At 33.2% G+C, this 25,668-nt stretch overlaps 2 protein-coding genes across 2 annotated transcripts in view; one reads left to right on the forward strand and one right to left on the reverse strand.

Moving 5' to 3' along the window:
• LOC132700385 (neuropeptide SIFamide receptor-like) overlaps positions 1-25,668 on the reverse strand; it is a 419,618-nt gene that overhangs the window by 59,460 nt on the left and 334,490 nt on the right. The window lies entirely within an intron of this gene.
• On the forward strand, positions 17,056-19,698 carry LOC132700386 (A-kinase anchor protein 14-like). Its single transcript, XM_060667661.1, has 2 exons — positions 17,056-17,100; positions 19,094-19,698. Exons 1-2 carry the CDS (start codon positions 17,089-17,091, stop codon positions 19,682-19,684), a joined length of 603 nt encoding a protein of 200 aa, XP_060523644.1. The 5' UTR covers positions 17,056-17,088; the 3' UTR covers positions 19,685-19,698.

The raw sequence follows: 25,668 nt of genomic DNA on the forward strand, positions 1-25,668 counted from the left end.
CAGTTAAGTTCTGAAGAAGCTAACAAGATGATTGGCGAAACCTCAACAAGTTCGATTCATCAACAATCAACATTCTCATTCTTGGCTAAATTTTAAGAGAATGCAATGATATGGGAACAAGTCAATTTAGATTGAGGGGTTTATTAGAAAAATGTTTGTTTGGGGAAATTTTTTCATAAAACTTATCGCATTCATGCATCATTGAGTCTAAATATGCTTCAGTATCCTGTATTCAGATGGCGTAGACTCTGAGATATCTCCAGATACAATAATTCAGGGGATTTAAATCTGGAAATCGAGGCGGGCAATTATAAAACTCTCCTCTTTCTATCCAGCGGAAATCTGATGAGGGACCATCATGCATGTAATATATGTCTCTTCTAGTTAATAGAGGTACATTTTTTAACAAAGAGATTAGGGTACGCTTGTGTATAAAAACTACAAGCTTCCGAGGAATGTCCGTTTACGTGGCCGTGCAAATCTACCATTTCTGCATTAGTTGCATGCGCAATTGTTGACATAAACACCCTTATTATTGAACGATTAAATGATAATTTTGATTTTGTGTTCAAACCAGCTGGGAAATAGAGCAAGTGATAGCAGCCTACTACAGTGTTTTTTAATCGAATTCATGTTTTATTTTCTCATGCACTCTTTTAGATTTTATGTTTTTATTTGGAAACTGTAGGTACAATGAAAAATTTGCAAAAGACGAATGTATATAAATTAAATGTAAAATAAGAAATATGCTTTTATGTGTTCGTTACAATTAGTTAAGAGGAATAATGGGGGAAGTGTAATTTAATCTCCTCCATTTATAAGAAAAATAAAAAAGTACGGAGAAAGTGTGTTTTATAATAGTAATGTTATATAGTTTTGTATATTATTGGAGAAAAACAAAAATATTATTTGTGATCCAAGGTTTATACAATATCTTTTATCCAGAAATACGAAAAGCTTTCATCTTTGGGTTCAGGTTCAGACAGGTAAATCGATTGACCTCTCAAACGATTTTAGCAACAACTTCTAATTAATATCTTATCGGGTCTTTAGATGTCGCTGTGTATTGAATCTCTTGTTGATTTTCACTATCCCTTAGCTTCTTGATTGAAAAGCCATTGTAGGTTATTCTCTGAATCAACGATAAGTGCCACGCCATCTTACTACATACCGTTTTATTTATTTATCTTATATATTCGATAAGTGCCACGCCATCTTACTACATACCGTTTTATTTATTTATCTTATATATTCACCGTAAATGATTTCTCATCTTCTCTTGCAACTTTTATAAATTAAAGCTGGGACAATTTTCCTTTTTCCTATGATTTTCGTCTCTTACAAATATGTTAAATAGTGAAACTAGGGGTTACATATTATAGTTTGATACCCTTTTTTTTAAATACTTTTTGTTTTCATGTATGGAAAGCTTAATTATAACCATGTAGCAGCTGGGAAATGGTATTATTTTTTACTTTTATTTACATTTTTTAATAAAAGTTCAACTATTATTATCTAGGTTATTTTAAAATTAATGGCATAAAAAAATGAAATTTTAAATCTTACGTAATGATGCACTTAAAATTTCAACGTAGCGGCCTATACAAATTGTCCCCAAACACACGGTAAATGATAATATTTTTACCTAAAGAATCACCTGTTTTGCCGTGTACTTACGGGACACCCTGTATAATCATATCTATCTATATGAGTTTTTAAATTTTGAATTTATTCGGCCATTATGCTATATTACAATAGTTAATTGTTTTGCCAATATTTCGTTAAATTCGAGTAATATATTTTCTGTGCGTCGTTCAAACCTGCACGAGTTATAAGGGAAGTAGCACTTTCAATTTGACGAATTAATGGACACGGTGTAGAATATAAAGCTGCAATTCTTTCAAGTCATTCGGCTTTTAGCACGCACCAGTTGCTACAGACAAGACGAGCCCGGATTTCATTAAAAAAATTTATCGAATAAACCGAGTCAAGGCAACGCGAGCCTGCCCAAGCGATGATAGATTGTTTTTATATCTTTTGTTTTGGGTTATTACGTCAAACGCCCTTAAGGCTTACTCTGCTAAATATTGGACGCAATTGGTTGTAATAAGCATGACCGGTCGTTCTCCTGCAGCCTCGATAGTTCAAACTTAGTTCAATACACGTTTTACTAAAATTTTCTTCCCGATTTAACATAAATATCCTTCAAATACTTTTAAAACCACGCAGTTGTTATGCGGTGAGTGTTCGTCCTAAACTCTAGTTGTGCTAGAATTTAATATATTAATTAATTAATTAATGAAATTATTAATTAAATACAAATACAACCGGCGTATTAAAATTCCGTCTATCGCCATACTATGTGCGTAAGCGTGGATGCGAATTGACCAATAGCAAGAATCAAATTCCTAGCGACTCGAATATATTTTTTCATCTTAAAAACAACCTTGGATTGATACGTTGATCTTTTCCTACATTTAACGCAGTTACGCAAGTTAACGCAATATTATATATTTTTACATGACAATTGTCTCGACAACACCGTGTCTTATGGAACGTTAATAATAATTACTATAAAAACAAATTATATATATATATATATATATATATATATATATATATATATATATATATATATATATATATATATATATATATATATATATATATATATATATATATATATATATATATATATATATATAAATAAATATATATGGAGATATGGAGACATCTTGAAGAAACTTTACTGGCAATTACAGAAACAACATGTGCGAATACACAAATAATCAACAGAAATAGAAAAAGAAAAAACTGCTATACATGCTATACAAAGAGAAAATGAGAAGTTGTAGAAAAAATAACTAAGTACCATACGTACCATACTACGAAGTATACAGAAAACGAAAAGAAAAAATATAAACTTTAGTAAAAGCTCTACCCGAAGCAGAAATATAATATCTCAGAACAACAGGTAGATCTATAAGATCAAAAAAAGACATGTCGAGTAATTTGAGGAAAAGAAGAATAGAAGAGATTCGATTCTGAAGAGTTCACAGGCTGTATACCAAAACAACAAATTACATAAGAACAAAACAAGAAATATCCAGCAAGTTGGAAACGCCGTCCAATCCATTCAATAGAAAATATAGTAATAGCTAAAGACGAGATGACTTTAAATAGTACTAATAGCTAAAGTCGAGAGGACTTTTAATAGAAACCTTGAGATTCACACTAATGAATGAATGAGAAGAATAAGCAAAGAAATAAGCATATAAAAGTCAAAAACAAAGCTAATTGAAACAAATGAACAACACGATAGAAGGGCAAATAAATAGAACAAACGGGAAAATTCAATCGTCACTCCAATCATCCTGTTGACTTCTTGAAAGCTTAATTGAGACTGAAAATAGTAGTACTTTGTTACTTTTGTTGACAACAGTTTGCCGTTCATACAACGTCGAGCGTTAATTGAAATGTCAATGTAAAAGCCAATTTGTATATGATTTTTGGCGACATTACTTAAATACTTCACTTCAAGAAGACAAATTGGTAAATCCCTATATCGGCAAATATTTAGGTGAACAATTAACTACCATTCATTTAGACTTTTTCACGCTGATTTTATATTTTTCATGTAATTTTAGTAACGTTAATGTAACTTTTACACTTGAATTTCAAAAAAAATCAAATCAAATTAGAGGCATTATTTCTACAAACGTCTAAGGTTCGCGTATTGATAACAATATGTGAAGTGACCCTTGCTTGCGGTATCCTGACACAGTATGAGAAATAGTGTGTGAAACACATATTTCGTGCACTGCATGTGAACGGTATAAGATTTTTGTATTTTAACATTTGCGGTCCTCAGTGTAGCTAAAATCCAAAATAATAATCACTTTTCATTTGCACAACTTTCCCTATCTAATTTTAATAAACATTGTTAAACATTAATGGTACAGCTAGTACACGAACAATCACCTCAACTATGTAATTCTGATTTCGCTGTGATATTTGAGTTTTGGGAAATGGAAGAAATTTTGATACGGCCTCAATTGCCATAAAAGTGATAGCGCTTGATCCTAAAATTTCACAATTGAAAGGAATATTTGAATTTTATTATTGATAGAATCTCCCAACCCTGACAATAGCGGTCTCATCAGAATTTTGTAAGTTTAACTATTTTGCTATTAAAGTCGCATCACCATCCGGCTCAAAAATCATCGCTTATCAACTGTCTTATTTACATATTAGAGGTATACACATCAGCAAAACCTTCCAAACACAATGAGTCCGAACGCAACCATACTTGCCACTGTTTTCCAAAAATTTTTTAACAAAATTCTGTTTGAGATACTACTGAAACATTATATAAGCAGGTACAGGTAATTGAAAGAGTTTTGTAACTACGACAAGTAAATTCATCAGGCATCAGCGACCAAATTAAAATTCTTTCATCTTATCAATTCTTCTACCAGAGAAAAATCCGAAACCAAAATTCTTAATCGCGGCTCAGTCATTCGAGACAATTTTCGTGTCTGAAAGTATAGTATAAGAATAGTTACAATTCAGTTAAGCTCTGAAGAAACCAAGGGGATGATTGGCGAAACGTCAGCAAGTTTGAGTTATCAACAACCGACACCGGAGTAATCCAAAAGATTTGTAAATAGCATGTACCTTATTTGTCAAAGAGCCAAAATATTTGATTAACTTTCTCTTAACTAAATAAATTATATTTCTTAGCAACGTTTTTAATCGGTAATGTTAAAATTCACGTTTTCATTAAGTTCTGGTTCTTCTGGTCTTTCTGGAAAATATGCCAGTTTACAAGTTTTTGTTGGATACTGTTCGAAAATTTGGTATTTCTTCGTAACGGGTTTTCGAAGGTAATATGTCGAACCTTGTTTCGGCGGCTGCTTGCACAATTTCATCGGGTGAACTTTTATTTTCCACAAAATTGTCTAACACAAGCCCCGTTTTTTATTTCGTTACTAAAGATCAGACAACGTTTAAGATGGGTTGGCGAGTAGTCCTTTATTCCCGCGTTTCGCACCAGCATGCCACCGTTCCATCGATCAAGTAGTCCAGTTCCCACATATTTTCCTCTTTTTTAATGACATGTCGGATGGCCTTTTGATACTTCTCTGGTGAAACTGCTTAAACTATTTGTTTCTATTATACCCTCGACAACGTTTTTTAGAAAACAGCAATAATAATAATAATAATAATAATAATAATAATAACAATAATAATAACAATAATAATAATAATAATAATAATTGAATAAACGCTTCCCGTGGCCAGGAGATACATGAGAAAAGATAATGAATAATAATAATAACAACGGCTGTGCTGCTTTCGGCGAAAATAAACAATGGCCATCAAATTAGTAACGACCAGCAACTCACACACCTGATGTACATGGATGATATCAAGCTGTTCTCGACAACTGAGAAAGGTATAAAACAACAACTGCGCTCTTTCGAACAATTTTCCAATGACATCAGTATGATACTTGTCTTCGAATGCACAAGGGTGTGTGGCACGAAGCTGGGGACTTTTCTCTAACTAAGGCATCGGGATCTGAAACTGTGACTAGTATGGAGAGGGGAGAAACGTACAAATATTTAGGCTTTGTTCAGGTAAAATATCAACTAAAAATTATGCTGCAGGAGAGAGTTCGAGCCATTCTCAGGACAAAACTTTCAGGACACAACATCGTAGCTGCTATTAAAGCCTACGCCGTACCAGCTGCCACCTCCAGCTTTGGTATGATTCAATGGTCAATGACGAACTTGAAAGAGTTGAACCGTATGGTGCGGGTTTGTTTTACTGAACACAACAAGCCTGTATAGAAAGATTCCACCTTTCGAGGTCGAACACTTTTTCAGGACACCAACTTTGCGCCAATAAAGCTCAGTAATCCAGGATATAAATGTGGTGCAGATTATAATATCCCTGCTCTTTTAGCCAGATGGAAACAAAAAGAGTTTCAGGGCAGATACATCAACCTGTGGAATGACGATCAGAAACAATGCCGCATGTGTGGGGGGCACACAAAACTCGCTTCAAGGTCTACTGGGATTGAGAAGTCTTGATGGACGAACCAATACATCATAACACACCTGACATCGTAATCTACCACAAGGAGAAGGACGAGGTTACTTTTATTGACGTTGCTATTCCATCACCTGCAAATCTACATAAAAAACACAGAGAGAGTTGAAAGGTACATATCTCTGACAGAGGACGTCAAAAATACGTGGAGCGTGCGTGCTGTCAGTCCAAAAAATGAACGGTTTATTATTGGTATACAAGATCAGATAATTAAAACAAAAACCTATCAAAAGAATATCCTTAACGAAGAAATACAGTGCAGAAAGTGCAATAAAAACCAAGAAACCGTAGAAAATATATTATCTAAAATAGCCTATATATCAAAGAATATCTAGAACGGCACAACAAAGTTGCTTCTACAGTTTACTTTGAAATACTAAAAAGATTTGAGCTCCAAGTATAAACCACCTCCAGTTATAGAAGGCAATTAAGATGCATTGGGATAGAACCATCATGACAGACGTAACAGTAATACACAACAGGCCGGATATTACAGTTATTAAAAAAAAATCCAAGCGCTATTAATTGTCATAGCGGTCCCAATTAATAGAAAAGAAATATAATAAACACCTGAACAAATATGCTGATCTAAAAAGAGAATTAAAAGTGATGTGGAATCTCGAAAAAGTCAAAATCATTCCGGTTGTTTTATCATGTATGGGGTTGATTCCAAAGAAACTGATCACTTCGCTCAAGGACATTGATATTCCTGCGTCAACTCATCGAACGATGCAAAAGTCTGTAGTTCTGGATGCGACAAATATCCTGAGATCATTTCTAGAATGGAAACTCGTACGAAAATCTTGCCGTTAAGGCCGACTTCCGCTGAAGCACCGGGTGTAAACGCCGGAGTATGAAATATAATAATAATAATAATAATATTAATAATGTTTGTTGATATACTTTATATTATTAATATTATACTTTCAATACAAACCAAAACAAATAAATGCAAATAATCATTATGTATGCGCCTGAAATCTAAATAGTATAAAATCAAAATTAGCAAAACACAATCTAATTTAAGCGGTTTAAATATCAAGATCAATAGATACCCATATTAACAGAAGCGCAAGCGAAAGTTTTTCTGCCACTATCGAGTATCCAAGTCTCGACAGCTATCTGAATCATTTTAAATGTATTTATAGCAGCAATATGATCCGGAAGCATAATATATAGCCTCGGTGCAAAATAATTACTTGTGCGCTGGCCAGTTGCTTTGAACATGTCGTGATATAAGTCGACCTTTCCTTAGTCTCGTATTTGTATTCCACTAATTTTAATAAAATGTTTTTTTTTCTATATGTCCTTCAGTAAGATAAAACTGCTGCACGTCTAGTCGTCTGCTCTCACGAAACAAAGCGTCGCTAGAGTAACTGAAATCTTTTTTATATATTATTTTGAAAAAACATTTCTGTAGTTGTTTAAATGACATTCGGCAATTCTACTCCAAGCAATAATTCAGTAACACAGGTGTGACTGGACAAGTGTAGTATATAAGTATATAAGCTTTTATCTTATGAAAGGGTTAGAAAGTTTCGCAGGTATCTAAAAAATTATTAATTATTCCCTGATATTTAACGGATTCAGTTCCTAAAATCTCTGTGTGGTTATCTATTTTCGGCAAGTTTTATCAAAATTCAGCGTTAACTGATTGCCCTGAAACTACAACGCAAACATCATGAAATCGCTCTCTATGCATTTCTCTAAATTTTGCCAGGTATTTGCCTGTTGCAGTATCGTCAGCAAAAGTTAATATTTTTCCAAGGGAATTTATTGTCATTAAATCATTTATATAGATAGAGAATAGCAGCGGCCCAAGAAAAGTGCCTTGCGGTATACCGCACTGCTGATAGATCCCTCTATAACAACGTATTGAGTTCTGTTAGCGAGATGGCTCTTTATTAGTTGATAAATACATCCTCGAAACCCATAACGTCTCATTTTATACAAAAATCTAGAGTGAGGGACGGTATCAAATGTCTTAGAGAAATCTAAAAATGCGTATATACTAGGCTGCTTCGAATCTAATGTATCGTAAATCGTATTTTTTTCTATTATTTTACTTTTTTACTTTTTCTCAATTTTACTTTTGTCTCCTCCTTTGCATATGGACTTGATTATACCAATCTTGAGACAGTCAGAAAAGTATTGATCAGAGAAATCTTTATTTAGTAAATATGTAAATAGTGGTGATATTCAATGAGTCACGTGCTACACAGTTTCTTTATTTATAATATCACATTCGGAAGGTTTCTTTGGTTTTAAATTTCTAATAATTTGTCTTACCTCGGCGATTTTAATTTCGTAAAAGCTTTTATATATTTTTATGTATTAAATTTTATACATTTTAATATTTTCTTTAAAATTTGGTGATTTGGTGATTTATTCTATCTGAATATTCCCCGCCAATACTAGTATAGTGAATATTAATACTGGTTGAAATTGGGTAGTATCAGTGTGGTTTTTGTTATTATCTGTCTCTATTTTATTTATGTTAACCCTGCGGCTTCGCTACATGTAACATTTCTTTCTTTATCTTCAAATTCCGTATTTTTGATGGTTAACCACAACGATAATTCCAATCAAAAGTTTACCTACGCCTATGGCCAATACTAAAATTGAACTGTGCGAAATTTTCAATTTTATGACTCTGCAATTTTCTAAAATAGCCTATAATATTAAATTTGCAACAGTATACCCTGCGCTATAAGGTGTTAGGAGCCATTTTCTGCTCCACAGCGCTCTTGTTTTATTATTTTTCATTTTGTCACCTACCCCAACTTCATAAGGCAATCAAAAACGCTATAAATTTTGCAATGGGCTAGTAGTGATCGTATTAATTATATTTTCGTTGAGAACTTTAAGGGAAGATTATATTTAATTATTAATTAATAATTAATTAATATTAATTAATATTATTTAATAATAACAAACATACGACGAAAGTTATGAAATGTGAAAAACGATGCAGGACATTTTCTTAGTTAATATACTTGAATGGACAATCAGTTGAGAACTCAAACTTTAAGTCCGAAACCGTAAGTTAGGCTTTAATTTGATCAAACTACTTCTCAAAGTGAGTTATAAAAAACAGACTAAATAAGTTTTGTTTTTGGTTTAGTGTTTACGTTCACATGTTAATAGAAACCAAAGTCCACTAACTAATTTTCCTTTAACATTTAATACATGTTTTGATAAAATTAATTAACACCATTTTGGTGTTTTGACTTTTTCTGGTCATATTTGTTTGTGTATACTTTATAGAATTTATATCGACATGCATTTGAAATTTACAAGAGTGATAATAATATACGACAACAACCCACTGTATTTTTAAACGTGTTAATGGTACGTGATGCTCCCCTTTTTCGTTTTGTGGAGAACTTGTTTTACACTAATTATTCTGAGGAAGGTCATGAATGACCGAAACTTCAATAAACTGGCAATTTTTTGAGCACTTTTGTTATACCCAGACCTAAAACCCAGGAATCAACACGCTAATATATATATATATATATATATATATATATATATATATATATATATATATATATATATATATATATATATATATATATATATATATAATATTTGTTTATTTTTATTGGAAAATATTCAAAACACTAACAAAATTTTATCAGATAGACAGATATCAAAGATGTCACAGATTTCACGGATTTAACAGGAGTTTTACACCTAGCATTTGCTCTTCTTTCAATTATTTTTTATATTAAAGATTTTAAGCTTTGCATTCCAATATACACTTGCCACTGTAGTCCTTCTTCTAAAAGAGAAAAGTCCGAAACCAAAATTATTAATCGCGGCTCAGTCATTCGAGACAATATTCATGTTTGAAAGTATAGTATAAAGAATAGAATGCAAGCCGGTTTCAATTAAGCTCTTAAGAAGTCAAGAGGATGATTGTCGTAACATCAGCAAGTTCTGTTGATTAACAATTCTCGCGAGAGGAATCGAGAAGATTTGTAAATAGCAAATGTTTATTCTAAATCTAACCCGGCTGTTGACGAAAAGCTAGGGAATGCACAAAAGCCTTATTGCTGTTTCATTTTTGCTGCAACATGGGTGAATTTGCTTTTCGACAATGTTTACTCGGTTCCGTTTTTCATAAAATATATTGTTGCATTCCTAAAATACTTGCAAAATTACTGCTTCCGACCTTTAAAGTTTCCTCCCCAAGTGATCAAAAGATCTAAGACCCATAAGTAATTTGCTTGCCTTGTCTCCGTTCTGGAGCTGTGGAGCGATATAAGTTATGCCATCTATTCAGTCGCTTTAGTGAGGATCGGAGTTCTGCTATTGCGTTACTACATTCTACAGGCATCAGATCTTGGTAAACTGAAGGCTTCGATTCTTCTAAATTATTCAACAAAAATTGACAGCCTAAAAAATAAGTTAATTTTGGTTATGGAGCGGTACAGATGGCTTCGGTCTCAACGCCTAAAATCCTAAAAAGTTTCTAATCCTATTCCTTAGAGCTCCATCCTGCGACTGTGACACGATACAAATCACACCTAACTTCTGATGTAAAATACGCATCTGCTCGTTTATAAGTTGATACTCAATTGTACCGTTCATTTCGTCTAGAGAACATCTATGAGTCAAATGAGGATTTAATTAAAAAAAAGCCATTGCATGGACGTTCCCAAACAAGAGATCTAAGCAAGAATCTCTTGTAAATTACTCTTAATAACGAAGTTCTTAGGTGTTTAACTGTTTCTAGTAATTTGGGAACTAAGTGAAACTGCTAATATTAAAGAAAAGATATCTTCAAGTCATAATTTAAAAAAATATAAAATTGTGTGATTCGACATGCAGGGAGGGCGCTATTAGTATACTACTTTTTAATAAAACAATCAGTAAAAGCTCTGAATATCTATTTCTAAAAATTAAATTTACATATGATTCTTATAATTTTAATTTGAGGCATTCTCTTCTGTTGTTTTGGAGCCATGAGTGTCTGTTTTTAGCGCTTTTAAGTTTCGCAAAAATAAACGACAATAATATAAACTCCCGACTCAAATGCCATTTACCACATTTGTTGCATAATATGCAACGCTGCTCAGTGCGAAACGGCTGTCTAAGTCAATATTAACATACAGAGTGTTCAAATTTACCCAGGCAACTTTTGTATTTAACTTTTTGATCAATCTTTTCTAGTTCTTGAGATAAGGTAGTGGTGCCTCATAACCGAGCCAGTCTATAGATAAGAGTAGTTACATGTCTTGACATTGCTTTTTCGTTTGAATATTGTATAGAATAAACTGTTAACTGTTACTGAGTAATTTCAAATAATTTATAGAAAACAAATGTAAGTTTGATGAGGAACGGTAACTTCAACTTCGCCCTATGTGATGTAATGGATTTAGAATAAAATGATATTATTATAAATGCAATTTAAGGAGTTTTGGTTGAAACTCCCCGGAGAGTTAACTTCATAAAAGTGTTGGGTATTGGTTTGCGGGATACTTCTCGAAAAATCGGTAGAAAGAAAGTTTATCATAAATCTGGGGCCGGTCTTAACGTTAATCTAAAAACAAGAAAATGATATCTGGCAATTTATCACAGGCTTTGAGCTCGCCTTGACTCGGTTTTCGAAAGTTTTTCGGAGTATTCCCGCAACAGCGTTGAACTTTATTATTGTGAAAATGCTTTATGAGATTGTAGGTCAGTTGAACCGAGACGAGTTTCAATGTTCGTTTTGAAATAAGGCCGTTAAGCGAGAGCAGAGACAATATTTTTTGGGGTTTAAAGTTTGCTCTGATATTGGATTTTATCGTTTTTTTTTTTGGTGTTCTCAACTGAAAACCTAAATTTTTGTAGTTATTTATCTAACATTAGCTTGGTGGATAGATAAATAGATAGATATTTATTTAATTAATTAAAAAATAATTTAAAATATTTGTTGAAATAAACAAACGAACCGTAAAGGAAAACAACAAAAACAAACGAATTTTATTTAAGGACATAAAGAAAGATTTTTCCTGCGTCTGGTTGTTGTTGCTTCGTTAGAGCTCTGTCCAAAACTGATGCTGATCATTGTTCTTAAATACCTACCAGGTGGGTTGAATGGTAGGCTTTAATTGCTTCACGGATGACCAATTCCCAAATGGAAACCATGTAGAAACTTATTTCGCAGTTTAGGTAATATGGAGAGACTCGCGTAAGTAACCTAACGTAAGTATTTGGTCACGACTGAAGAATCCTATGATGTTCTGGGATAGTCCAATTTTATGAAGATTTCATACGAGACTTCGAAATAATCCTTTCACTAGTGGAATCGTAATTACATTAGTCAGCTGTCTTTGAGCTCCATGGCTAAGTTTTCGTATTTCATGATTTTCTTTGCCTTAGTTCCGCCCTAATATCTTATACTTGTCAATGATGACAATGTCTGGTCTATTGTAGTCTACTGCTCTAGACTGAAATATAGACCTGACCAAGTACAGCACCGCACTATCTGTTTCTAAAACTGTATGGGGCTGGTATTCGTAACTGAATGGGCATGTCTGAAGATCATAGTTGAGAGCTGGTTGATTGTGACGTCCTAGGTGTGCATTGTCGAGACCTCCAGCATCAGGAAGTGTTGTGCGTAGTTGCGAGTTTTTAATAAGTCTGGCCTGGATAACCATGAGAAATCCCTCATTTTCTGAGTAGAGAAAAACCTGCTTAGAGCCATGATGGTGATGACTTACCATTTTAAAGCATGTTGATCTTATTCTAATGGCGTATAGCCTCGGTCTTATTGAGCTGCTATTCTCATCAAGGAATTTGCTGCATGTTTCCTCTTGAGAACCTTGAGCATTTCTCTGAGAATGCACTCTTCAGGTGTGTGTGTGTGATCCATACTATTATGATTACGATTTATAACGCTCGCGATGAACTAACCAAAAGTATAAAAATGAAATTTAGAATTGGGAATAGTATGATCTCACCTAAAAACTCTTTTAAAAATTTGGGTCTTCGACGACAATAAAAAAAATTAAAGAAAACTTTAGTTTATGTATAAAGAAGGTATTTTCAATGTTAACATTGTTGTGCTCCCATTGTCATAGAACTAAGTCTGTTTTATGTGACACAATTTATGGTGCATTCTTGGATTCTATTGATATTAAAAGGATCCCAAGAGTTCAAAATTATTATGTACAGCTAATATATGGGCGGAGAGATTCTAATAGGAGTGAAGATTTTGGAAGACTTTCTGTGGTTCAGTGGTATGGGCTAAAGTCATATGTCTGTTTTACAAGATAATTAAATTCCAATATCCATCATATCTTCTTAAAAAAAAATAACCTACCGTATCGATGTTCAGAACATAAGAGAGTTTTTAAGAAGTGTTTTTTCTACTAAATACTACAGTTAGTAAATGTAAAATAAATGATGGTAAATGATATCCATTAGTTCATTTGAAAAACAAATGAAGTGTAAATTTAGAACATGATTATATGTGAGCATTTATTTAGATAGTGGTTCGCTAATATTCGTAAAACCACATCTTTCTCCTCTCTTTCTTTCTTAGCACTTTTCGCGTCTGTTTTTTATTTGCATTTCTAATTAATGCGTTTCTTTTGTAGAGCCATATTAGTTTTCATTTTTCAGGCTCAGTTGATTTCAACTTGGAAGGAAGCTGCCTAAGAGCCGATTATTCTTTCTGTGTATTGTTGCATTTGCCATTTTATGTATTGGAATAATAAACTTTATTATTATTAATAATATTACTATTTAATTAGTAATTGTTTAATGATTATGTCGCTGAACACACGAATTGTTTCTATTTATTGTGAGTATATTTCGCATCATTTCAAGATGTCCTTATCACACGCAAAGCTGGGGGAGTATATAAAAATTATAAGATGTCATGAAAGCAGTAAGTGGATGACCATGAATAAACACCCTGACTATAACAAAAACAAACTAACAAATTATATTAAAACTTTAAATAATCAATACTTTAGATAAAAATGTTGCGACTGTGGCAATGATTCCAAGAAACAATGGCAATTTATTAAGAGTTAAATGAAAAACAAAAATAATGTAGATAGAACAGAATCTATAATTGTGAACAATAGAACTTTTAATTGACAATAAGTAGAGTTGAACTGACCACATTGGACATTTCTAGTAAAATTACACTAACACTGTAGAGAAAGGAAGACTAAGATTAATATATACAATTCCTTCTTTTTAAATTCGATGCAAGGGGCCCTCTACTTAAATTTAGGTATCTGAAAGTAATATTCCATTACAGAAATATACATTCGCACATACCAGGACACAAGATTATAAACAGCATAATAACATTAAAAGTAACAATGGCTTATATAACCTTACTTATCAAGCTCCCAACACATAATCCACTTCCTGATAATGTCAAAAATCATTTGTAAACTTAAGTAATTATTTATACCAGACAGATGTGTTAGTGTATAGTTTTTAACTTAGATGCGTCGTTTGTTTGTTATTTGTCTTTGGTACCAGCGCTTCTAAGCACTTTCCAGATAATTTTTTAAAACTGTATATGTACATATATTTTGAATTTATTTTGTTATATTTCTAAATAAAAATTTGCTTTTATGATCAAATGTTACAATATTAAGCAAATAGTTACAGTGAGATAGATGCTACAGTGAGTATTTTCTATTTTTTAATTATTTAATTGCAATGCGATGCGAACTCTCACGACGTGCTTACCCCGTCGCCAGACAGCAGTATTATAGGTCACTAAAGGTCATAGAATAAAGAAGTTCTGCTGGGTTTTAAGCATAGTCAATATGTTGTCACCAAGACAGTTGACTATCATATCGATTTTATCTGTTGAAAGAAATAACTTTTTAAATAGATATTAGTAGAATATTTAAGACAATCAACCTATAGTATAAGTTATTCTAAAGGTCAGCTAATGCTGATAAATTTCTCAATTTTGGAAAGATTTTTTTAATTAAAATATAATATCCTCTAGATGAAGACATTTTTGAATCCTCGGAGCTTTGGTAGACATAGTTCATATTTCATATTTATTTTGCAGTTCTAAATATTGATTTCCATCTGTGTTATATATTGGAGAATTATTTCCTTACAGAATCGAAGATACTTTAGTGTTGATATTTTTAAAACGAATAAGCACAAGGTGAATAAAAAGTAATAGTGAAATGGAAACATGAAATAAAAATCGTTAATAGTCATTTTTCTCAAATCCACAACCCCGATTTCCATTCATTTCATTTTTCGTTGTTATTGCGGAGTATCTCAGTTATTATTAGAGATAGAACTATGATGCGCTCAATTTTCGAGAAATAAAAGATGCCGTTATCAAAACAATTCTAGCTTTTTTAGTCATAGGGTGAAAAAGAGCATTCGTCCATTTCAGGTGTCCTATGTATGTCAAACACACTCCATCTTAATGGGATTATAAAAACTGAATATTTTTGCTTAGAATGCGTGGCGTATTTCAGTTAACATATTATTATGTCGAGGATTATTATTGTTAAATTCTAAAAATAGCAAACTTAAAAAAAACATCTCATACTGATTACCACCAACTGATTGGTCTAGAACTTGGAATCCAGAATTCAGTGGCTGATTTTTTATAAAGTATAAGTGTAAAGACACAAAATAAAGGTATATAAAACACGACGTATATATTTTTTTAATTCAATTACGCTTTTTATATATACGCTATTCAAAAATGTTTAACAGTTAAGGAATATTTTAAAAAACAATTATAAATATTTATCCTTGTTAATTTCTTTCTCTACAACACTACAATACATTTAAAAAAAGCAGAATTCGCATTATAGGCTGGATATCAGTTTGAAGTAAATTTTCTAAAATGTGAAAATATAAGCCTATTAAAAATATATGTTTAGATAATCATATACTTTTGAGAAACGTATAAAAAGCGCAAACAAATTTTCAAAAATCATCACATTCGAAGTTCGAATTTTTAAAATCATATTTCTTGAAAAAAATCTGAGTAAACCACTGTTTTCCGCTTAAAAAGATGTTTAGGATTCCATTTTTATTATCATTATGATATAGGGTGTTTAAAATGCAAAGCGTAATTTTTTGAAATCTGTACTTTTTGGACACAGTGTGGTGGTGGTGGTAGTAATTCGAGTGGAAAGCGGTTAAAATGACATAGCGATATCTTCACTACCAACCGAGATATAGGGCGGTTTTTTTAAGGCAAATGCAGTCGCGTAGCCAGATTTTTTCTACAGTTCTCCGTTTCCACATTCATGAATACAATTTTCTTATTTTATATGGCAAACATAGTTTGTTGTAGTCTTAGGAAAATAAAGTGCATTTTTTGTTTTTGTGTTAGTAGGCCGTGCATATAGCTGTCAATGTTTCTTAATAACTTTTATTCTTTATTGAATTTTGTCTTTTGTCACATGTAAGAGAGTCAATAAATTTTATTTCAATACATATCCAGAGCCGCATCAACCAGTGTCAGTTTCAAAAAGTTTGAAAAAGTCAAGTCAAAATCAAATCCAATTAAATGAAGAACAGGAAATCCGGGAATTCAATATAATTGGAGAAGTAAGTCCACAAAAATACAATCATCCTGTATATGCCGTAAAAAGCAGGCCCCCCATGTACGCTTTCGTGTTGCATTATCATGCTATCATAATTAAATAAGGCCTCGGTCAAACTGGAAAAAAAATAACTCGTACATCAGTAAAGGTATAACGTAGGGAGGAATACCTTCCGGTAAACGATACTTTTTTCATTTGGTCTTCAAGAAATTACGTACCATTCGGTACGTTATTAAAAATGCCAATGACAGCGGGTTTATTTTCCGGCGCGCCTAAAATTGAAGAGAACAACAAGGAAGCGAGTTTTTACAATCCATCGCGTGGTCGCCAAATTCGGGTATAAATTTGGCGTAACAATAAATAAATCATTATAGCTTTACAAACAGTCAAGCAGTAACCAAATAGTTCAAAAATGTTCAAGTTCGTAAGTACATTGAATTATTTCGCTTTGGGCTTGTAAAGATTCCGATATAGATTTCGGAAATTTTAGGCTGCATATTTTTGGTAAAACAACGTCAATATGTCATGTTTCTTTTTATTAAGATGCTGATCTTCTTAACGAGGATTTGAAGATGAAAGAGTGTGTCGAAAAAAATTGAAGATATGTAAAATGGAACACATCAAGTTTTACTCATTGGCAAGCTTAAAGTGAAGAAATGTTGTTATTTAATGTTAAATTAGAAATATTGCTAAACATACGTATATTAATCAAAACAAAAATATATTTCGCAGAAAAGTGAAAGTAAACTGAACATTAGGCTCTAATATATATATATATATATATATATATATATATATATATATATATATATATATATATATATATATATATATATATATATATATATATATATATATATATATATATATATATATATAATTTTGAGTTTTTTCAGAACTTTTTTTTTGTACAATATAAATATTTCATCAACCTTTTAGTGGCGGAGGGTTAAGATAAAGGTTTTCTATAGATTTATTCTGTTCCTTATACATGCTTAAGTGTTGCTTCAAACTTTTTCTTTTAGATATCAATTCTCGCATGGATATATCTTTTTTTAAATTTTATCGTATCTTTTTATTTTTTCATAAATTACACACTTGTTTTATTTCTCCAATCTGCTCCGTTCTGGGTTCTTTTTTATTTTTTCTCATTTTGTCGCTTTTTTTTCCTCCTCTTCTCATTCGACATTCCGTTTCCTGATACTTTATTAACTAACTAATATACAGGGTGTTTTCTAACTGAATGTCAACAATTCAGGAGGCGATTTTTGGGCCCAATAAAAAAAAAACTTCACATAAACATGTCCTCCTTCGTGTGAACATGTTCTAAACGTATTAACTTTTGAGATACATATATATTTACAAACAAATATATTTTTTTAAATATCTGTGACACCACTTTAGATATCTTAATGAAATTTGGCATATATGTAGCGGCATATGAAGATGTGAATTTAGTGTACAACAATGTTTTTAAAATACACCAGTGGCAGGCGTATGAAATATCACATCTCTGTTTTGGCAAACATTGAACAAAAATATTCTTACAATCTCCAATAATTATTAAAGAAATTTAATTTCTTGATTTTTTTAGTCCGGTTTTCGCTTAAACAAATAAAAATCTCTTCTCTGCTTGGCCATACCAATATCGTTAAAATGACAGAATGCCGAGAATTATTATCATTATTATTTCTAAATTTTTCCAACGATTTTAAAATTTCTTTATTAATGTTATATACTAGAAAAACACATTTATATAGCATATATACATATATATAGCAAACAAGTATATTATAGAGTGGATAGCTTAAATTTATACAGGTACGGCTTTGAAAAAACAGTAAGACTTCTTTTTCAAACGTTAAAAAATAGGCTACAAATTAAAACTCATTTCAATTCAAGTTCAATTATTTGTATCGAAATATTGCAAATGCAATTTTCCTTCTAACTTCTAAAGACATAAACCTAAATTCATCTACGAAAGTCTGATAACTGATGCTTTTTAAAAAAACACAAATCTTAAAAATTTCTTTGTCAAAGTGTGTATAAATTGAGGGATGTTGTATATATATAATGTAAAATCGTAGTATTTTCAATTTTTTTCAATTTGAATAAATTTCTGATTAGAAATCCCAGCATTTTCGGTAGACTTTCATGTTGGTTAGTTCTGACGGTGACATATAACTCGGTGACTAGTTTGCAACTTCTACTTATGACACATACACTCGTGATTAAGGTGGCGTTTCCGAAACGGGCTTCAAAATATGCTCTAAGGGATCCACTAAAGTTATCGCGTTTTTTTTAAATTTTAACTATGGAATCAAAGTAGATGTTCCTTATACCATTAAAAGTCAAACACTTTTTGAAAAACTGAACTTCAAGGCGTGACTTGAAAAGTATATTCTCTCTCCCAACAGGTAGTTTTGGCCGCCACTTTGGCTTACGCGTCAGCCGGAATTTTGCCACACTCCGTGGTAGTGCCAGCCGGCGAGGTTGTACACAGGAGCGTCCAAGAGCAAACTATCGTTGACCCCCCCAAAGTGCAAGTAGCCGTCCATGCCGCCCCCGTGGTTCACGCAGAGCCTGTCGTCGCCGTCGCTAAGGCTGCTCCCGTGGTTGTCCCAGCTGGTGAGGTAGTCCACAAGAGCGTCCAAGCTTCGTCCATTGTTCATCCGTCGCCAGCAGTAGTACATGCTGCCCCAGTTGTACATGCTGCGCCTGTCGCCTATGCTGCTCCGGTAGTCCATGCCGCGCCGGTGGTCCATGCTGAACCCGTCGTCGCTGCGTATTCAGCACCTGTGGTTCACAAATCCGTTCAAGCTCAATCTGTTGTTCACGCAGCGCCAGTCGTTCACGCCGCTGCTCCAGTAGTACACGCAGAGCCTGTTGTCGCTGCTTATTCTGCACCGGTGGTTCACAAGTCCGTTCAAGCTCAGTCTCTTGTCCACTCTGCTGCTGCCGTCCACGCCGCTCCAGTCGTGCATGCCGCTCATGGTGCCTTATGGTAGACTGTGATTTTAATATTGACTGTTTAATAAAATTTGTATCGTAATTGAAATTTTCCAAGTGGTTTTTTTATTTCCTTGCAAAATCAATATATGACTGATTTCTAAAAATTGACGGGGGGTGGGGCAATTTCGTAGCGCGTAGAGCGAAGCAGCTTTGTATTTTGAATAGAAAACGCTTTGCAGTTTTTTGTTCTAGTGGGAGACATTGTTTTTCTATCGTGATCTTGCGGACCACTATGAAACTTTCTCAAAATCGATGTAATTTTATTGTGCATACACCCTGTATAAAGTGTCTTTCAAGCCTCGCCGAACTTCAAAGTTTTAGCAAACTTTGTTAAATATTAAAATTTGTACAAACAATAGCGTTGTCGAATGATATTTTTTCAAATGTCTCGAGCGTCCTGTATAATTGACGAAACCTGAAACTCTTTCTCGACATAGTTTACGATACTATTCAAATCAAATTATAGCATCTTTAGCAGTTTTTCATCTATCCCCATATAAACGGAGAGTTTTAGGATGTTTTAGATTTTTTTGCACGTAAACGACACAGTCTCTATATAATTCAAACAGTGTTCAAAATAGAGGTTATAGCACTGGATCTCCCACGTTTCCTGGTAAATGATTTTTTCCAACAGAGTAAGTAGTTTTCAAGAAAATACTTGTTTTCTGAAACCATGCAGTACGTGGTAATAGCAAATGACGTCATCGAGTCTAGATTGAGGGCGAGAAATGGTGACTTTCATTTGAATTTTTTCAAATATCTCAAACAGCGTATGTGATAGACGGAAACCGTAAACACAAAAATTGTAGCTCTTGATACGGCCTATAACATTCTCGAAAAGTACAATTTTCACAGTCTCTTAGATTTTTCCCCATAATTAGAAAACCACGTGTTTCCTGGTTCTAAAATTTTGCCGATAGGTTGAATACTTTTTGAGAAAATCATGGTTTTCTGTATAATAATCAAAGAAAAATTTTCAATTTTTTTAAAAGTATTTATTAATATTTAATTGTGCTCAATTTCTACTTTTTGGATGTGACTACGGGTAATTTTTTCCTTGCTGAATTTTAAAATGATAGCAACATATTTGAGTCACCCAAGACGTTTTGCATATAGCACAGAATATCCCAAACACACTGTACAATATGTGAAAACTTTAAATACAAAACTTTTAACTGTCTATACGGGGTATATAATCACTTGAAAGAAACTGAAGACAAAATCAAAGCCTTCTAGTTTTAGTGAATTATGATTAAAAGGAAGCCCAATTTTCAGTTTTTTGCAAATTATCGACGCACCTCATACATTTTCTAAAAATCATCAAGAATAAATGTTTTTGGTCCGGACCTTGCGCGTCGTTTGGTTCAAGAACTTTTTTGTACATATGTACTGTTTTTGAGAAATGATTTTTTTCTCGATACCCTACAAATGTGGTTTATAAATATTTAAAAATACTTCCCAACCCCCAGTCTGTCCAATTTCAATGGGTTCCGTTAAGGGACTAAACTCGATCGCTGCAAATCTCGGACACTTATCGTGTTTTATAGCAATGTACGAAAAACGTACGAAAATCGCAAAAAAAAGACAGATGCCAATTTCCAATCGCAGCCATTTCCTATGAGCATTGACAGAGAACAGAGAACGGAGAACAGATATTGAAAAAAATTTTTTTTTCGTCCCTGATCATTTGTGTACCAATGGGGGTCCCCTAGGACCAATCGTTGCCGAGATATGAGTTTCGTTGCCAAGCCCGTATACTTTAGAAAAAATGGATTTTATCGATTTTTCGAAAGTAATAAGGACCTGTATCAGGTTGTTTTGTTTTGTTAGAAAGCAATTTAAGTACTGGGTGACTGACGGTCGATGGTTGACTAGACGGAGAACAGAAAATAGATTTTTCTGAGTCTCAGTTTGAGTTGAGTCTGCCCTACCGAATTAAAATATTTTGTCTCTTCTAATAATTAAAATTTAAATTCACTGCTTCATTCAGATTATTTTTGCATTCTACTTTTCTATTAATTGACATATAGATAGGTAGACAGTTTCTGTTTAAAAGGGAACTTTTACAGGGTACAGTAATCAATCAATTATTGCTTATAAGGAAATACAAACGTTCGTAGCACAAGAATATCTAAAGGGTTATGCGTTCTTATTGCTTCGGTCAATTCTACAAACACTTACTGGAAAAAATATGCAATAAACAAAACAAAGTTAAATAATATTTTAGATAAATGATCTCTTCAACATTTTTTTTTTAAACCGTCAAGAAGGCAAATTATTGAGCAATAAGGATTTACCCTGGTTACGCAAGATTCTGGCATTTCGTTAAAAATGAAAAACCAAAGGAAATGATTTTGGTTTTTGAAATTTTAACTAATAAATTGTTCAACTGAATGTATTTCAAGAGTTTTTAGCTTGCATCTAATGTCCGTCTCAGAGTCCTCGAGTCATTAACATAAGAAGTTCGTTGGTGGCATCAATTGACACACCGTATTGCTTAAAGAAGTCAAGAAGGTCTAGAGATCTTCTCTGAACATCGGTCAAAGCCTTTGACAGAGACTGAAGCATCCTCGTATGAGTTCTTTATAAGATTGATAAAGTTGAGACTGGCACCATAGCTAGTGCCCAAGGTAAGTTATGACTGACAGAGTCGACAGCACTACGAAAATCAACAAAGACGGCATAAAACTTTCTGCTTTCAGTCGCAACTGCAATTGTAATAGGTGTTTTTTTTTATGTATAGACCGTTAAGTTGGCATTGCTGTTCAAGATGGTGACCGATTTAACAGTTGTCAAGTGATTTATTCTCAGTTTGGTTTGGCAATCATGATTAGACTCACGCCTGAACAACGCTTGCAAATAGTGCAATTTTATTTCGAAAATAATGGTTCTGTGCGGAATGGGTATCGCGCCCTACGACCATTTTATCGTCGACAAAATCGTCCATCAGAGTAGTTAGTTCGATTAACCATGGAACGTTTTCGCACCACGTTTACTCTTGTTAATAACTCGCATCCCCAGAGACGCCGTACGGTGCGTACAGAAGAAGCTGTTGCTGCTGTAGAGCGTAACATTGAGGAAGACCCGAATGAGTCCATCCGCCATCCAGCACAGGAATTGGATCCGTGTCCATCCACTTTATGGAAGATTTTGCAGACGGATCTTGGTTTACGTGCTTACAAAATCCAACTCGTGATTTTGCAGACGGATCTTGGTTTACGTGCTTACAAAATCCAACTCGTGCAAGAATTGAAGCCAAACGATCATCAAGTAAGGCGTAGATTCGTCGAATGGGCCCAAAACGAGATTGCCGTTGTTCCCGATTTTCATAAGCGAATTTTGTTTAGCGACGAAGCGCACTTCTGGTTGAATGGCTACGTCAACAAACAAAACTGCCGCATTTGGAGCGAAGCTAATCCTCAAGTGTATGTCGAAACACCGTTACAGCCAGAAAAACTGACTGTTTGGTGCGCTTTATGGGCTGGAGGAATCATTTGTCCGTACTTCTTCAAAAACGATGATGGCCAGAACGTTACAGTCAATGGTGATCGGTATAGAGCTATGATTACTAACTCTTTTATTCCTGAATTGAATAACCATGATGTCCAGAGGAGATGTGGTTTCAATAAGATGGCGCAACATGCCACACAGCTCGTGCCACAATCGATTTATTGAAAGACACGTTTGGTAAACGCCTAATTTCACAATTTGGACCTGTGAATTGGCCTCCAAGATCTTGTGATTTAACACCGCTAGACTACTTTCTGTGGGGCTATGTAAGAAGGAAGACAACATTCGAATTGTTATTGCCGATATACGGCCACAAATGTTGGCAAAAAATAAAATTCATGTCAATCGAATAATCCATCGTTGTTTTATTGCAACGTAAAGTTCTATACATCGAAAAAAACACCCTATACAATAGTAGATATAGCAGATAATAGATGTTATCAATACAGCCTTCCGTTGTGAAAGTTTGACTGGGCTTCTCGTATAATGCCGACAGCAGAAGCCTCCTCAGGAGTTTGTTCGTAGATACTTTCACAACCGTATTCACCAAAGCAATTGATTGAAGTTACGAGGATCATTTCTGTCTCCTTGCTTGTGAATGTCGCATCAGCTCGAGGGCACTTTACCTTTGAGTAAGATTTTAAAAAAATTGGAGTAAAAGATCAGTATTGTAGAAAGTTCCTTAAAAAAATCATAAGGAATGGCATCAAGCCCAGGGAACTTATTATTTTTAAATATTCCAAGAACGTATTCAATTTCTCATGCCGTCACGTTATATCAAAAAGGGTTCCCCCCTAATTCGAGAGGGATACGTTCCTGTCAAAAATGGTTCTCAAAAAGTTGACCACATGCTAATATAATACTATTTACTTAAACTTGCTACTAGAACGAGTGCCACCCCTCATGACCATTAAATTTTTAGTATGTACGCACTCTCTAAGGCTCACCAATGGGGATTGACTTGTCGACCTAGTGGTTGGAGAACCTAGTGCCTAGGTTTTCCAACCGGCTCTCTAGAGAAAAAAGCGTTTATATCAAAACCTCTTAGAGCGAAAACTAATAGTTTGGTATTTAATTTCTTTCACTTCTATATGTTCAAATCCGAGAATATGATATTTTCCCGAAAATATTTTTCTCGTAAATAATGTACAAGCAAATAGAAGCATTTGTCAATATTTCCAGTATTTTGAAGACAACAAAATTAATTGATTTTACTTGATTTTAGCAAAGCCTTTGACATGATAAATCATAGAACACAAAAAGTACTACTTATCGTATTAACCTCTGGGCACTTGACTGTTAACTAGGGAGTACTTTAGTATTTTAGGTCAACTTCTGTTTTGCGATTTTTAGGTTCAAGTGTACAATATTATAGCAGTTTTGTAATTATCGTCTATATGCCGACAACACTTAATTGTACTTTTCTGATTTAAATAGATTTTACTATTCTGTCAATCAACATTTGCTCGTACTTAGGCCTAATAAATCCTCAGTGATGATATTTGGAAATGTCAATCAAATTCATAATGTTAAAAGCAAAGTAAAATTCTATATAAAGAACTCCGTTTTGCCTTTTTGTAGCAGTTGCAAATGTTTAGGACTTACTCTAGATTCTTGAATAAAATTTACAAAACACATTAAAATGTGTCTCTCACAGGATAGTGAATACTCTAGCACTATCACAGTTCAATTATTGTAACAGACATGAATACTTATCTGGATAATATAGAGAAGTATCGTATTAAAAAAGCTCAACTTTAAGCTGGTATATGGAGTTTGATGTAGAGCTCATGTTTCACCATATCTGGTTAGGTCACGCTGGCTTTAAAATGTTCAATCGGCAGAAACTTAATGACCTGTTATTCCATTGCAACTAACCAAAACTTTGTTAATGTTACTGTTAATTATGGTTATAACAATAATATTTAATAAATATTTAATATGGTTATTATTATATTAATTTTATAAAAATGTGAACAAATTAAATATTGATTATTGAGCCTTGTTACTAGGTCACTTGAGGCAGTGTATTAGTTGGGCCAAACTCTTCCCTGGAGATCATTAAAAGAAGTAACACTTAAAAATATTTTACGAAGTGAACACAAGATTATTAGTAAAACAAACCCTTACTAACAACAAAAAAAGAACATAAAAATTAGCTTTGGATAATAAACAAAATCACAGATGGAAGAACTTTGGAAGGTCAAGAATGCATATAAAAAGATATGTAGGAGTAGTAAATTTTCTTCTTCAGGTACTTGCTCCATTTACTAAAGTTTGACAATTAGTCTGGCAAATTCATGGATTTAGATTTAGATCTTCACCAATCCAATATCCCAAATATCTAAACTTCTGCATTAGTTGTCTCGTGTATTCTAATGTAGCTGGTTCGGATTTCGGCTTATTACAAGAGTTTTTGTCTTGTTTATGTTTATTTGCAGCCCTATCCGATTACTTTTATTACAATTAT

Source organism: Cylas formicarius, unplaced genomic scaffold (assembly GCF_029955315.1).
Source record: "Cylas formicarius isolate icCylForm1 unplaced genomic scaffold, icCylForm1.1 PGA_scaffold_4__25_contigs__length_36172078, whole genome shotgun sequence".
Lineage (NCBI taxonomy): Eukaryota > Metazoa > Arthropoda > Insecta > Coleoptera > Brentidae > Cylas > Cylas formicarius.